At 31.4% G+C, this 13,305-nt stretch overlaps 1 protein-coding gene across 1 annotated transcript; it reads right to left on the reverse strand.

Moving 5' to 3' along the window:
* Nucleotides 1–2,870: 2,870 nt before the first annotated feature.
* LOC111397896 (uncharacterized mitochondrial protein AtMg00810-like) lies at nucleotides 2,871–3,701 on the reverse strand. Its single transcript, XM_023024862.1, has one exon. It carries the CDS (start codon nucleotides 3,699–3,701, stop codon nucleotides 2,871–2,873), a length of 831 nt encoding a protein of 276 aa, XP_022880630.1.
* Nucleotides 3,702–13,305: the final 9,604 nt, after the last annotated feature.

Consider the following 13,305-nt stretch of genomic DNA (forward strand, 5'->3'; position numbering starts at 1 on the left):
ATGCTTTAGCTAATCATTTAGACAAATTCATAATCAAATAGAAAGCCAAAATTTCAATTTCTTTCCAATAATCAAGGGTAGAAAGCATGGTATACTTAATTACTAGCCATAAGTGTTACAACAAATAAAAAAAAAATTCCAAATCCCTTATTTAAAGGATTTATATTATAGAAGAAGCGTTAAATTTTTGAAGATAGATGATAGAAATTAATTTTCATATATCTGATAGAGTTAGATTACGCAAGCATCCACTTCTCAAGAGATAGTTGTGAAATTTTGACAAGAGTTGTTAGAAATTTAAATCGTCAAAGGCATACATTAGAAGAAAGAATATAAATTTTAGAAGATCAAATTTCTTTATCTCAATGGACTATTAATAAATATCAAAATGAGACTATTCAAATACAAGAAAATTTAGAAAGATTTAATTTTAGAGATATTAATGAAAAATCTATTTCTAAAGAAGTTAACGTTTCCTCTCGTACAAGTAATTCCATTAAAATAGAAAGACTTATTGAACTAACAGATTCTAGACTACAGGGCAAAACAAAATTTTATATAAATTAGAACAAAAAATTGGCGATTATGCCAAAATTATTCTAATTCTATAAAGAAATAGTCATACAAGAAATAATCGATTTCTCCCCAGCGCTAAATATTATCACTATGAGAATCGATATTTTCTTTAACACGATCCTAGGGATAAGTCATCTATTAAAAATCTAGCCTTCATTAAACATAATTATCCTACAATTTCATTTGATTATACAATTTTTGAAGAAGAATACATTTTTTATTGAGCCTTACAATATGGTATGATTGATAATGTATATGTTTTAAATGGATACTTCAAAATTTTTCCACCAAATTACTTGTACAGGCTCTTGATCAATTAAAAGAACATCCTTAATGTTCCAATTTATTTCTAGACATCCTCTTGTAAATAATGGTATTATAATGTCAGCCTATCATTATATCCAAATTTATCTAGGAGCCAAAAAATTCAAACCCTCTTCAAATTAGACTGATATAAATATAAAAATTAGATAGATTGATCATGAAAGAAATATTTTAAAAATGGCAGCCATGATGGAAATAAAAAATACAGACTTCACACTTGTGGCACAGTGGGATAATGGACCAATTTTCTGTCCAGAATTTCTTACAACAAAAATAAGATGGGGAACAATTTTCAGTGTCAAATATTCAGCAAAAAGAATTATCCAAGACACGGATAGTGAACCATCAACAAATCAATCGGAGAAGAAGAATGCATATTGGACGAAAATAATAATAATAATAATGAAATGGATACTGATCCAGAAGAAGCCTACATGGAGATGATGGGAAGGTGAAAGTTAATGCGGTAATTCGAAGATAATAATCAATGAAATACATAAGCAGGTGATTGAATAGTATTTAAAGGACAATTACTAAAGATAAACAGTGACGGCAGTTACAAAAGAAAAACGTGAAGAAAATTTTGTTAAAAGATCATTTGTACTTTTAATTTTAAGTCACATGCCTGTGAAGTTAGAATTTGTACTTTTAAATCATAGGACATATACCTTTAAAGATATACAATTTTGTTTACTTTTCAAAGAACATTTATAAGAAATAGATGAGATGTACCAGCATCTATTTCCTTGTAAATACCAAAGCATGTACAACAAAACATACGACGAAAGATACAACACACCAAAGGATGAAGTAGAAATACTCTGAGTTACGTAGGATATGTTGTCTTCCAAGTGATGAAGTTTGTTTAACCCCTTTAAATATGATGAAAATTCTTTTTTGGCTACTGTCTTAACCCTTTTTAGAGGTCAAGAAAAAAAAAATTAAGAGAGAGTTGAAATTTATTGATAATTTTGTTTGAAGAAATTAATTTGCCAAACGTTAAAGTACTCTTAAAAAGGCCATTATAAATATATTGTTTTAGAAACTTTTATTAGATTTTTGCCATTAGATAAATATACTTGCTCCACTAAGCTTCATTGTTCAATAGAAATTTTTTATGATTTTACTAATATTTGTATACAAAAACAAAAGTTTTGTAGATTAGTCATTTTAGATAGCCACATACTGTTCGTAATAGATAAAAATAGAGGTCACTCGTTTTTATAGATTAAGTAGCAAATCACTAAGCGTTCTATATTTTAGTGTCAGAACTTCTTCATAAAAGATCCTAAAGATTGTAGGCTCATCTTCAATAGGCACGCGGTTAGAGACATGACTCCTCCCCACAAGATTAATTAAACATTACAAGATGAAAAGACAAAAATATTAATTACAAAGATTTTTTCAAACAATAAATTCAAGTAAAGAATTTTTCAAATCAAATATTAATTACAAAGAGTTTTTCAAACTATCAATTCATGTAAAGAAATTTTCAAATCCAACCACAAATACTATTAAGAATGATTAAAATCCACCTTAATTTCAGTGGTGTATCGTATTGCATTATATAGAGCTTTACAAGATAGTATAAATGGAATACAAATCAATAATTTACAATGAAATGGAAACCGTGTAAATGAAATGGAAACCGTGTAAATTAGCCTCCTTCAATTACGTGATTGGCATTGGCATGCTATGGGAAGATTGTGATTGAGTAATATCCTCAATCACAGTATTATTTCCAACACCCCCCTCCCCCCGCAAGCTCAATGTCGAATTTGATCGGACATGGAGCTTGGAACGAAAGAGCTCAAATAGAGGTCGAGGAACACTCTTGGTAAAGATATCAGCAACTTGTAGATGAGATGGGACTTATTGTGTACGAAGTTTTCCCGCGACAACAAGCTCACGAAGAAAGTGGTAGTCCAATTCAACATGCTTGGCCCGCTTGTGTGAAATCGGACTGGAGCTTAAAAAATGGCACTTTTGTTGTCACATAAGAGAGTGGACTGCTGAGGCATGGATACCTTGAGGTCATGCAGGAGATGTGTGAGCCAGATGAGTTCAGCGGCAGTGGAGGCAAGGGCACGATACTCAAATTCACAGCTAGAACGAGAGACAGTCGGCTGTTTCTTGGCACTCCAGGAAACTAAATTGTTGCCAAGATAGATAGAATAACCAGAAGTCGAATGACGAGTATCCAGGCAGCCGGCCCAATCAGCATCAGAATAGGCTACAAGAGCACCAGGAGAAGTGGAAGGGCGAAAATGTAGGCCATAATGAATGGTGCCTTTAACATAGCGGAGGATGCGTTTAACAGCCAGAAAGTGATCATCAGTGGGAGCGTGTAAGAATTGACTGACAGAGTTGACAGCATGAGCAATTTCGGGCCTTGTGATAGTCAAGTACTGTAGTGCACCAACAAGGGATCTATAGAGAGTAGGGTCTGAAAACAGAGAACCATCAGTAGAAAGATGTTGAGAAACAACCATAGGCGTGTGAACAGGTTTACTGTCAAGTAATTGAGCTCGAGTAAGAATGTCCCGTGCATATTTGAGTTGACTGATGAAGAGACCATCAGAAGTTGGAGTGGCTTTAAGACCAAGAAAATAGCTAAGAGAGCCTAAGTCTTTAGTGGCAAACTCAGAGTTAAGTGTACGAGTGAAGCGGGCAAGAAGTGAAGAATTGTTGCCTGTAATAATGATATCATCAACATAAAGAAGTAAATAGTTAATATCGAACTTCTGATGAAAGACAAATAGAGATGTGTCTGCACAGCTGCACAAGGGTGCCATCAACATGTCCTAATAATTCTTGACTTTCAAGAAGAGGGAGGAGTTGGGCTTTCCAGAGAAGATAATTTGAGGAGGAAAGTTTAATGGTGATCATGTGGATTAAGGAATTGAAAGGAAGAAGGGTGGCAGAAGTTTCAGAAGCCATGAAGGGAAGAAGAAGAACAGGATATGTGGTATGTATGTTAAAACACTTGGCTCTGATACCATAAGAATGATTAAAATCCACCTTAATTTCAGTGGTATATCGTATTACATTAAATAGAGCTTTACAAGATAGTATAAATGGAATACAGATCAATAATTTACAATGAAATGGAAACCGTGTAAATTAGCCTCCTTCAATTATGTGATTGGCATTGGCATGCTATGGAAAGATTGTGATTGAGGAGTAATATCCTTAATCACAGTATTATTTCCAACAACTATCAACCTCTAAAGTCTTTCTAAAAAAAGACATTTTAAAACTAAACCATCAATTCCAATTCCATCAGTTACAATTTGTTTTCTCCAAATTGGTATCAGAGCTTGTTTACATATTTTATGAAAAGAGTAGATTATTTAAATTTATAGCTTCTTGGAAATCTAAAAAGAAAAGATAGTTTAGACATAGCCTATTAAATTTGTATTTTTGATAAAAAAAATTTAAATATCTTTTACATTCTGAAGATAAACAGTTAAATAATATTGAAGATTTAATTGTAAATCTTGGAGAAAGCTTACAAAGAAATATCTCAATGAGCAATAAAAACGTAGAATTTGTATTAGAAATATAATAAAAAACATAAAGACTTTAGAAAATAATTTAGAATATATTAACCAAAAGTTAAATAATAAAAAAGAAGTTTTGCTGCACAAGTGAAATAGATATAAATATTCCTATTAAAAAAACTCTAAAATAAATTGAAAATTGACTAGAAAACTATAATAATATACGAAAAATTAACTTAGACAAGTTAGAAAGTAGCAGGCTAAAATTAGAAAAAGAAGTGTCAATAGAGACTCCTAAACAAGAATTCGAAATTTAATAAATTGTTTAAAAAATTTAGATTTGAAAAAAATTAAAGAATCTAGTAGATTTAAGAAGACCAAGTGGATTTATAGGAAACGGATAAAGGAAAGCAAATTGTAGCTGGTAGTAGTAGAATATTAGGCAATCCTTTAATAAGATAATTAAGTAGAAAAATGGAATCAGAAACAATATTAGAATCTTCAATAGATGTTGAAGAACAAACACGAACTTTTAGACAAAATAAGTTAAAATTAGTTAAAGCTTTAGACATTTACAAGAAAGTAAACATCAATTGCGAATCTTTAATATATCATCTTTATGGAGAATAATATGTTTCATTAAATATGCATTCAAAGGATTTCTCCCCCAAAAATCGAAGAATTCCCGTACATAAGAAGATCAATTCGTACCCATAGACCTAGTTAAACAAGAATCGTGTAAAGTAAATGTTAATAAAAATCTTCAACAGACTAATTTATAATTAATTATAGTAGGAGTAAAAGGACTCTATAGAGAAAATTTAGGAGGTAAAGTATTAATATGTTCATATGATAGTAAATTTATAGACATAGGATAAGGATTATTAGGAAGCATAGCATTAGATATGAATAATAATGGAGGAATATTATACTTTACACTAGATTATTTGATTGAAAAAAAAAGTTTTTATAAAGACATTAAAACAGGAATAAAAACAAAAGGATATCAAATGAAAAGAGATGAAGATAATTTGTTAATTTTTATAGGATTTATTGGAAGACTAAGTGAAAATAGCACTAGTAATTATAAATTAGAAAATAATCAAATAATTACTTTATTAGGACTAAAAGAAATAAAAGGCATAATAGTTAAGAAATTATCTACAAAATTAAATGCCCATATAGATTGGAATTTAGAAATAATTTTAGAAAAATCAATATTAGTGCCAGAAGATAATATCATAAGTATTAGATTTGGAAATTATAATTATCAAGTAAAACAGACAAAATAAAATGAAGATGAGAATGAAGAAGAATGTAAACATATTGAAATAGAAGAATATGAAAGTGACAAAGAAATTAATGCATTAAATGAGGATAGTAAAGAAGAGAAAGTGAAGATGAAAGCAACGATGATTAAAAAAATTAGAATATATAGATATGAAATATTATAGGAATCTTAGATAATTCAGAGAAGTAAAAATTAAAGCTTTATTAGAGGAACATTAAAAGAATGTAGAGATTAAGATGGAAGAAAGTAATGAACATAATAAAATATCTAAATCAGAAACAGATCAAGAGTTTGAAAAAAGAATAGATCATATAAATAAAGAGTACAATTTTAGAGGAAAGTACCCTTCTTCCCTACAAAATTATATGAATGAGAAGACAAAAAATACGAAAGTTGAGGAAAATATTAGGTAGAAGAAGGATGTAGTTTACCTGTAGCAAGCGATAGGAGATAAATTTTAGATATAAATAACTGTAAACCTCAAGACAAAACATGTACAATAGCTAAATGAGAAGATTATGTAAGTATAGCATATCATAATGTACCTATACAAATGACTGTATAAAAAATGTGGGTTTATTAAGAAACCTATCTAGGAAAGACAATATTAGACATATATATTACAGTCAAAAGACTAAAATAGAAATAAATTAGTTTAAGAATGATCACAGGAGAAAATTCAAGAAATTTTATTAGCTTTATTATAGAACTAATTATAGGATCTGACGCCTAGTAGAGATAACTTTAGAAGAATTAGAAAATAAAAAAAATTAAGTACAAGCAATATGAAGTATATACAACCATTTTTATTAGACTTTGAAAAACAAGTTAGTACAATAAGATTAGCATTAGATGTATCTATACTTGATAGATTATATAAAAAGATACATCACCTTAGAATGATAAGATTAGAAATAATGTAGAATCAACACCTGGAATAAAAGGATCAACTATGAGCGTTACTATAAAAAAGTTGTTACTGATAAATTTGAAAAATACTGTATAGACAAAGTAGTTAGAAAACAAAGAAATTAAATTATTCTTTTTGCTCATATTTATATACACCACTGCTTTACGATTATAGAAGAAGAAAGAAATAATTGTACGATAAAAAAGATTAAAAAAAAAACATAAATTTAAAAGATAATACTAGAACAAGAAGAAGTATAACATTAGGTCAAGTAGAACATATTATAAATATATAAAATCCAATTATTATAGGTATGTTAAAAGGTCAAAAAATAGAAAAGATTGTAAATATTATATTTGTAGAGATCTTCAATATTTTGCCAATAAATGTCCTAATAAAAATAAAAATAGAGAAAATTTAAATAAATCTATGATAATTGAAGAAATATTGTCACAATCCCAATTTAGTCATTTAACTCTATGTATACAGATTTCCAACTTTTGTACACTTTGTGAAGAGGGAAAAATTTTGGCAATTTGTAGAGTATGAAGTAGGCAAGCAACAATATATATAAGATAATTGAAAATTTTCTTATATACTTGGTTACATTGCAAAAAGTATATTAGAGACAAGTAGTTATACAAGGTTGCATTACAAAAGTTTCACTACACAAAAGTTGCACTATCCAAAAGTCGCTCTACGCACCATCTTGCTATCATAACCAACCGATTTCTACTAATATTTCTACTACATATCAAAGACCATCGGAACCTATTTATTTTCCAGGAAAATCATTTGAAAATAAGTACGTCATAGTAGTGGCCTCAAAGTAGTCTATATAATAATGGGATCCCACAAAGTTGTGGAAACTCGAAAATTCTGGATACGTCATCTATGTATGGACTTCTTTAACATACATGCATTACTGGCCATCCTCAAAAATCATCCATTCACTCGAGGTAAAATCAATATATTCAATAGGGATTATCTACAAGAAAAAAAAAAAAATAATGTGAATATATTTATTCAGCGAGTAATCTATACCATAATCTTCCTTTTATTTGAATAAATAAGGAAAACAATGAGCCTCAATTATAGATGTTCGATCCTACCCATGCACACAATATGAAAATAACAATATATAAGCTCATTAGTCAATTACACCAATTTAATGTAAAATCAATAATATCAATCATTATTCAATGCAATGCCAATATTTAATGCAGTGTCAATGTCAATGTCAATGGGTAGAATCTTAAATCTATAACTGATTTGAAAAGCAAGAAGTAATACAATAAAAATAATTGCAATAAATATGTTTGAACTAAAAGTAGGTATAGACTACTCACATTCAAGTTGCAAGACAAGCAAAGTGCTATCTTTATAAAGTTACTTGATTTTGGTTTTTGTTGTATGCATTTCCATTATTCTCATTCTCCCCTATTTATAGTAATAATTTAGAATTAATTTAATTTTTCTTAATCATTATTTTGCCACCTTTTACCCTATTATACCATTTGTCATTGTAGTATTTAGAGTGGCAAAATGATATGTGTAGGGTGGCCACCTCATACCATTTGTCATTTTCATATTTAGAGTGGCAAGGTTATTTATTGAGAGTAGCCACCTTATATCATTTGTCATTTTCATATCTAGAGTGGCAAGGTCATTTATTGAGAGTAGCCACCTCATTTCCCTTAATTTTTTCCACATGATTTTTTAACCAAAATTTTAATTCAATTCTTTTCATAAGTTTATAATATTATTAATAAAATTCTTTTACTATGTTACATGAAATATACATCACAATACAAGGTATCAATATGCATTATAAACTTACTAAAGTTTTGGGATGTCATAATTTCCCCCCCTAAAAAAAATATTTCGTCCTCGAAATGACCTTAGTTAAAGAGTTCGGGATATTGAGCTTTCATTTCATCCTCTCTTTCCCAAGTTTCTTCTTCAATGGCATTACTTTGCCACAAATCACGAACTATGGGTATTTCCTTCTTGCGAAGCTTCTTAGTATCCTTCATTAATATTTTGACTGGTTTTTCTTCCCAGGGCAAATCAGGATGAATATCAGTTGGCGCCTTTGTTAACTTATGAGTGGGATCTAGAATATGTTTTCGAAGAGTTGACACATGAAATGTATCATGTATTTTTCTCATCTGTTCAGGTAGCTTTAATCGATAAGCAACTATACCAATACATTCAAAGATTTCGAAGAGTCCAATGTATCTTGGTGTCAATTTCCCTTTTTTCCCAAATCTTAGTAAACCCTTGATAGGAGATATTTTAATAAAAACATAATCTACTTTTTCAAATCTGCATAGCTACGCTATCGATCGTGAGCTATCTTTAATCGTCTCTTAATTTTCTCAACTGCTTTCACCATATCTTGAACCATTTCGGGGTTTGTGATTTTATTTTCACCTACTTCATTCCAATATAAAGGGGATCGACATTTTCAGCTGTATAATGCTTCAAATGGAGGCATTTGGATTGACATGTGATAACTATTATTATAAGAGAATTCAATTAAATATAGATAATAATCCCAATTGTGTTTAAATTCCAAAACACAAGGGTGAAGCATGTTCTCCGGAGTTTGGATAGTTCTTCTGTCAGTCCATCGGTTTGTGGAAGAAAAGCTGTACTGAAGCTTCATACCTAAACAACTTTGTATCTCTGTCCATAATCGTGACAAAAATCATGGATCACGATCTAATGTAATCGTAACGGGTACACCATGGAGTCGGATTATTTCTTGTATATACAAGGTATTAGTCAATCAACTATTACCCATAAGCATCAAAACCCTTGTAACCTTGGGCAGATCACACACAAAATCCATTCTAATCTGTTCGCATTTCCATTTTGGAATTTGTAAAGGTTGTAGCAACTCTGCAGGTCTTTGATGTTCTACTTTTACTTGTTGATAGGTTAAGCATTTGGCTACTAAATCGGCAATTTAACGTTTCATACCCAGCCACTAATACAATGTTTTAATGTCGTGGTATAATTTGGTGGTTCCAGGGTGAGCAGTATAAGAGGTTGTATGTGCTTCGTATAGAATATCATCCCGTTGTCCGTTTATATTAGGTACATATATTCGATTTCTATATAGAAGGATTCCCTGATCTGAAATACAATCTGTTGATTTTTCGCTAGCTAAGTTTTGTAGAATCTTAGTAGCAAAAGAATCGCTCTTTTGACCTTGTTTGATTTTCTCCATGATGATTGATTGTACAGTAAGAGTGAATAATCGTTTCCCTTTTGGTCCTTTTTCTTTTAATTGGGAGCTTTCTCGATCTTCATTTGAATGGTCAAAGGTCTCATGGTGGGAAAGTTTTCTGCTTAGTGCGTCAACAACTACATGTGCTTTTCCTGGATGGTATCTAATGGTACAATCATAATCTTTGATTAATTCTAACCATCTTTTTTTGTCTCATATTCAACTCTTTTTGGGTAAAGAAGTACTTTAAGCTCTTATGATCTATGAAGATCTCACATTTTTCTCCATAAAGATAGTGGCGCCATATTTTAAGTGCAAAAACAATGGCTGCCAATTCTAAATCATGTATAGGATAGTTTGGTTTATAAGATTTCAGCTGTCGGGAGGCATAAGCAATTACCTTGCCATGTTGCATCAACACACAACCTAACCCATTTCTTAAGGCATCACTATAAATTGTAAATTCCTCCACTCCATTAGGAATAGTTAAAATTGGTGCAATGGTAAGCCGTGTTTTAAGATCTTGAAAATTCCTATCGTACTCATCTGTCCATCTGAATGGAATATTCTTCCGTGTGAGCCGAGTTAAAGGAGAAGCGATCTTCGAGAAGTTATGTACAAATCGTCAATAATACCTAGCTAGCCCAAGAAAACTATGTACTTCGGTAGGCGTAGTTGGTTGCGCCTATTTAAGAATTGCATCAATCTTACTGGGATCTACCAAGATTCCTTCTTTGGTGATAACGTGTCCTAAAAACACCACTTTTTTCCACCAAAATTCACATTTTGAGAACTTAGCATAAAGTTGTTTTTCTCTTAAGATCTGTAGGACTGTATGAAGATGGTTTGTGTGATCATCTCGAGTTTTTGAATAGACTAAAATATCATCAATGAATACAATGACAAATTTGTCCAGATAGTCCTTGAAGATTCGATTCATTAGGTCCATAAATACTACTGGTGCATTTGTTAGTCCAAATGGCATTACAAGAAATTCGAAATGCACATAACGAGTGCGAAATGCGGACTTAGGAACGTCTTCCTTTTTAATCTTCAATTGATGGTATCCAGATCGCAAATCTATTTTCGAGAAAATCGTAGAACCATGTAGCCGATCCAATGGATCATCAATACGAGATAACGAGTACTTGTTTTTAATAGTGATCTTATTAAGTTTTCGATAATCAATACAAAGTCATAAAGATCCATCCTTCTTTTTAACGAAAAGAACTGGAGCACCCCATGGAGATGTACTTGGTTGGATGAATCCTCGCTTTAACAAGTCATCTAATTGGCTTCTTAATTCCTTAAGTTCAGAGGGGGCCATTCGGTATAGAGCTTTGGATATAGGGTGAGTACTTGGTTGTATCTCTATGCCGAACTCAATTTCCCGGTCAAGTGGCGGCCTAGGTAGTCCTTAGGAAATACATCCTGGAATTCTTGGACAACAGTTATTGATGATGGGGTAATAGCTTTGCCTGCACTAAGTTGGTGCAAACTTACCCAATACCCAGCACGTCCTTGAGTTAAAAGCTTGTTAGCCTTGGTTGCCGAAATTATAGTTCTAGATGTTTTCTCAGGTATCGGAAAGGATACGATGTTTTTGCCTAGAAGCTTCAAAGTTTTGGACTTATAATCAATTAAAGCCTCATAGGTGGTTAACCAATCATGCCTAATATAATATCAAAATCATAAAAGTCAAGCAGGATAAGATTTGCCGAAAGTTCCATATGTTCAATATACAAGCTAGCTTTGGGTAAAATAAATTTAGCATGGCGATTTGGTCCACAAGGAGTAGCTATGTCCATATTATGGGGTACTAGAGTTGGTTTAATATTCAGATTATACAAAAATTTAATGGATATGAAAAAATGAGTGGCACTTAATCAAATAGGGTAAAACCAGGTGTAGCATAGGCATGTATCATACTTGTATCGACTTTCGCATCTTCGGCAATTTCAGGTTGTACCATTGCAAATACTCTACCTGCTGGAGGACTGGGTTTCTACTGATTTTTTCTTTTTGTTGTTTGGACAATCCTTTACCAAATGGCCCTCTTTTCCACAACCATAACACAATCCAAGTTTAAGTTGACAAGGCCCACTATGGAATTTTCCACAATGAGCACATGGCGAAGGCGTTTTCTCCTTGGATTTGTCTTCCATTCGAACCTTTTTATTTGGGAACCAAAGAGTATTTTTGCCAATCCTAGTACTTTTAGTGGTACCGTTCCAATGCCTATTACTCGAGGTTTTCATTTCTCGGGCTTGAGTTATTTTGGCCTATGCTTGTTTTGCCACTAATGCCTTATCTATTACCATGGAAAAATCCAAGCCTTGAATTCTTGACATTTGTACATCTCAAGCCAATTCTGATTTTAGCCCTTCAATGAAACGATCAATTTTTACTTCACTAGTAGTGGTCACGTGAGTTGCAAAACGTGACAATTCTTCAAACTTCGTAATGTATTCAGATACAGTCATTGATTCCTATTTTAAAAATAGAAATTCATTTAAATTTTTTTGTTTGGCTACAGAAGAGAAATATTTGGCTCGAAATTTTTCGCAAAAAGTTTCCCAAGTCATGTCTTGAGCTTCTTCAATGCTGGTTAAGGTATCCCACCAATGTCCAGCATTTTCCCTTAACATAAATGATGCACATATAACTTTTTCGGATTCTAGAATATGTGCATATGTAAACATATGTTCCATGGTACGAATCCAATTTTTCGCTTCAATTGGATCTTTCGCATCCTCAAAGGATTTTGATTTTAATCGTTGAAAACGATTACTAGTATCATTTTCTTCCCTGGTCCTGGAAGATTCTCCATTGGAAGTGTAGTTGTTGATTAGTTGATTTATCTGTCGAGCTTGACGTCGGACCAACCGAGTCAAATGTTCAATTGATGCAGTGTTACTATCACTTTTACTATTCTGAGACATTTCTTGGCTATTGCAAAACAACAATGTCCGTTAATGATCAATAATTTTTTTTTGTTTGTTTGTAATTTGGTGTCCTTATGAGGCATTATAATTATATTTATATCTTCTTTTTAATGAAAGATTCACTTTGTACTACCGACTTCTAAAGCAATAAGAAAAGTTTCACGTAAATTATAAGACTTACCTTGTGAATGGATGCCAGAAGATGGAATTTACATGTATGTCATGTCACAAGATCGAATTTAAAACCTTGGCTTTGATACCATAATTGTCACAATCCCAATTTAGTCATTTAACTCTATGTATAAAGATTAAAAAATTTGTACACTTTGTGAAGAGAGAAAACTTTTGGAAATTTGTAGAGTATATAGTAGGCAAGCAACAATAAATATAAGATAATTGAAAATTTTCTTATATACTTGGTTACATTGCAAAAAGTATATTAAAGACTAGTATATATACAAAGGTTGCATTACAAAAGTTTCACTACACAAAAGTTGAACTATGCAAAAGTCGCTCTA

This window comes from Olea europaea, chromosome 7, assembly GCF_002742605.1.
Source record: "Olea europaea var. sylvestris chromosome 7, O_europaea_v1, whole genome shotgun sequence".
NCBI classification, from domain to species: Eukaryota; Viridiplantae; Streptophyta; class Magnoliopsida; order Lamiales; family Oleaceae; genus Olea; species Olea europaea.

Coding starts and splice junctions, on each gene's coding strand:
- LOC111397896 (XM_023024862.1), bottom strand. CDS start 3,701: ATGTTGATGGCACCCTTGTGCAGCTGTGCAGACACATCTCTATTTGTC.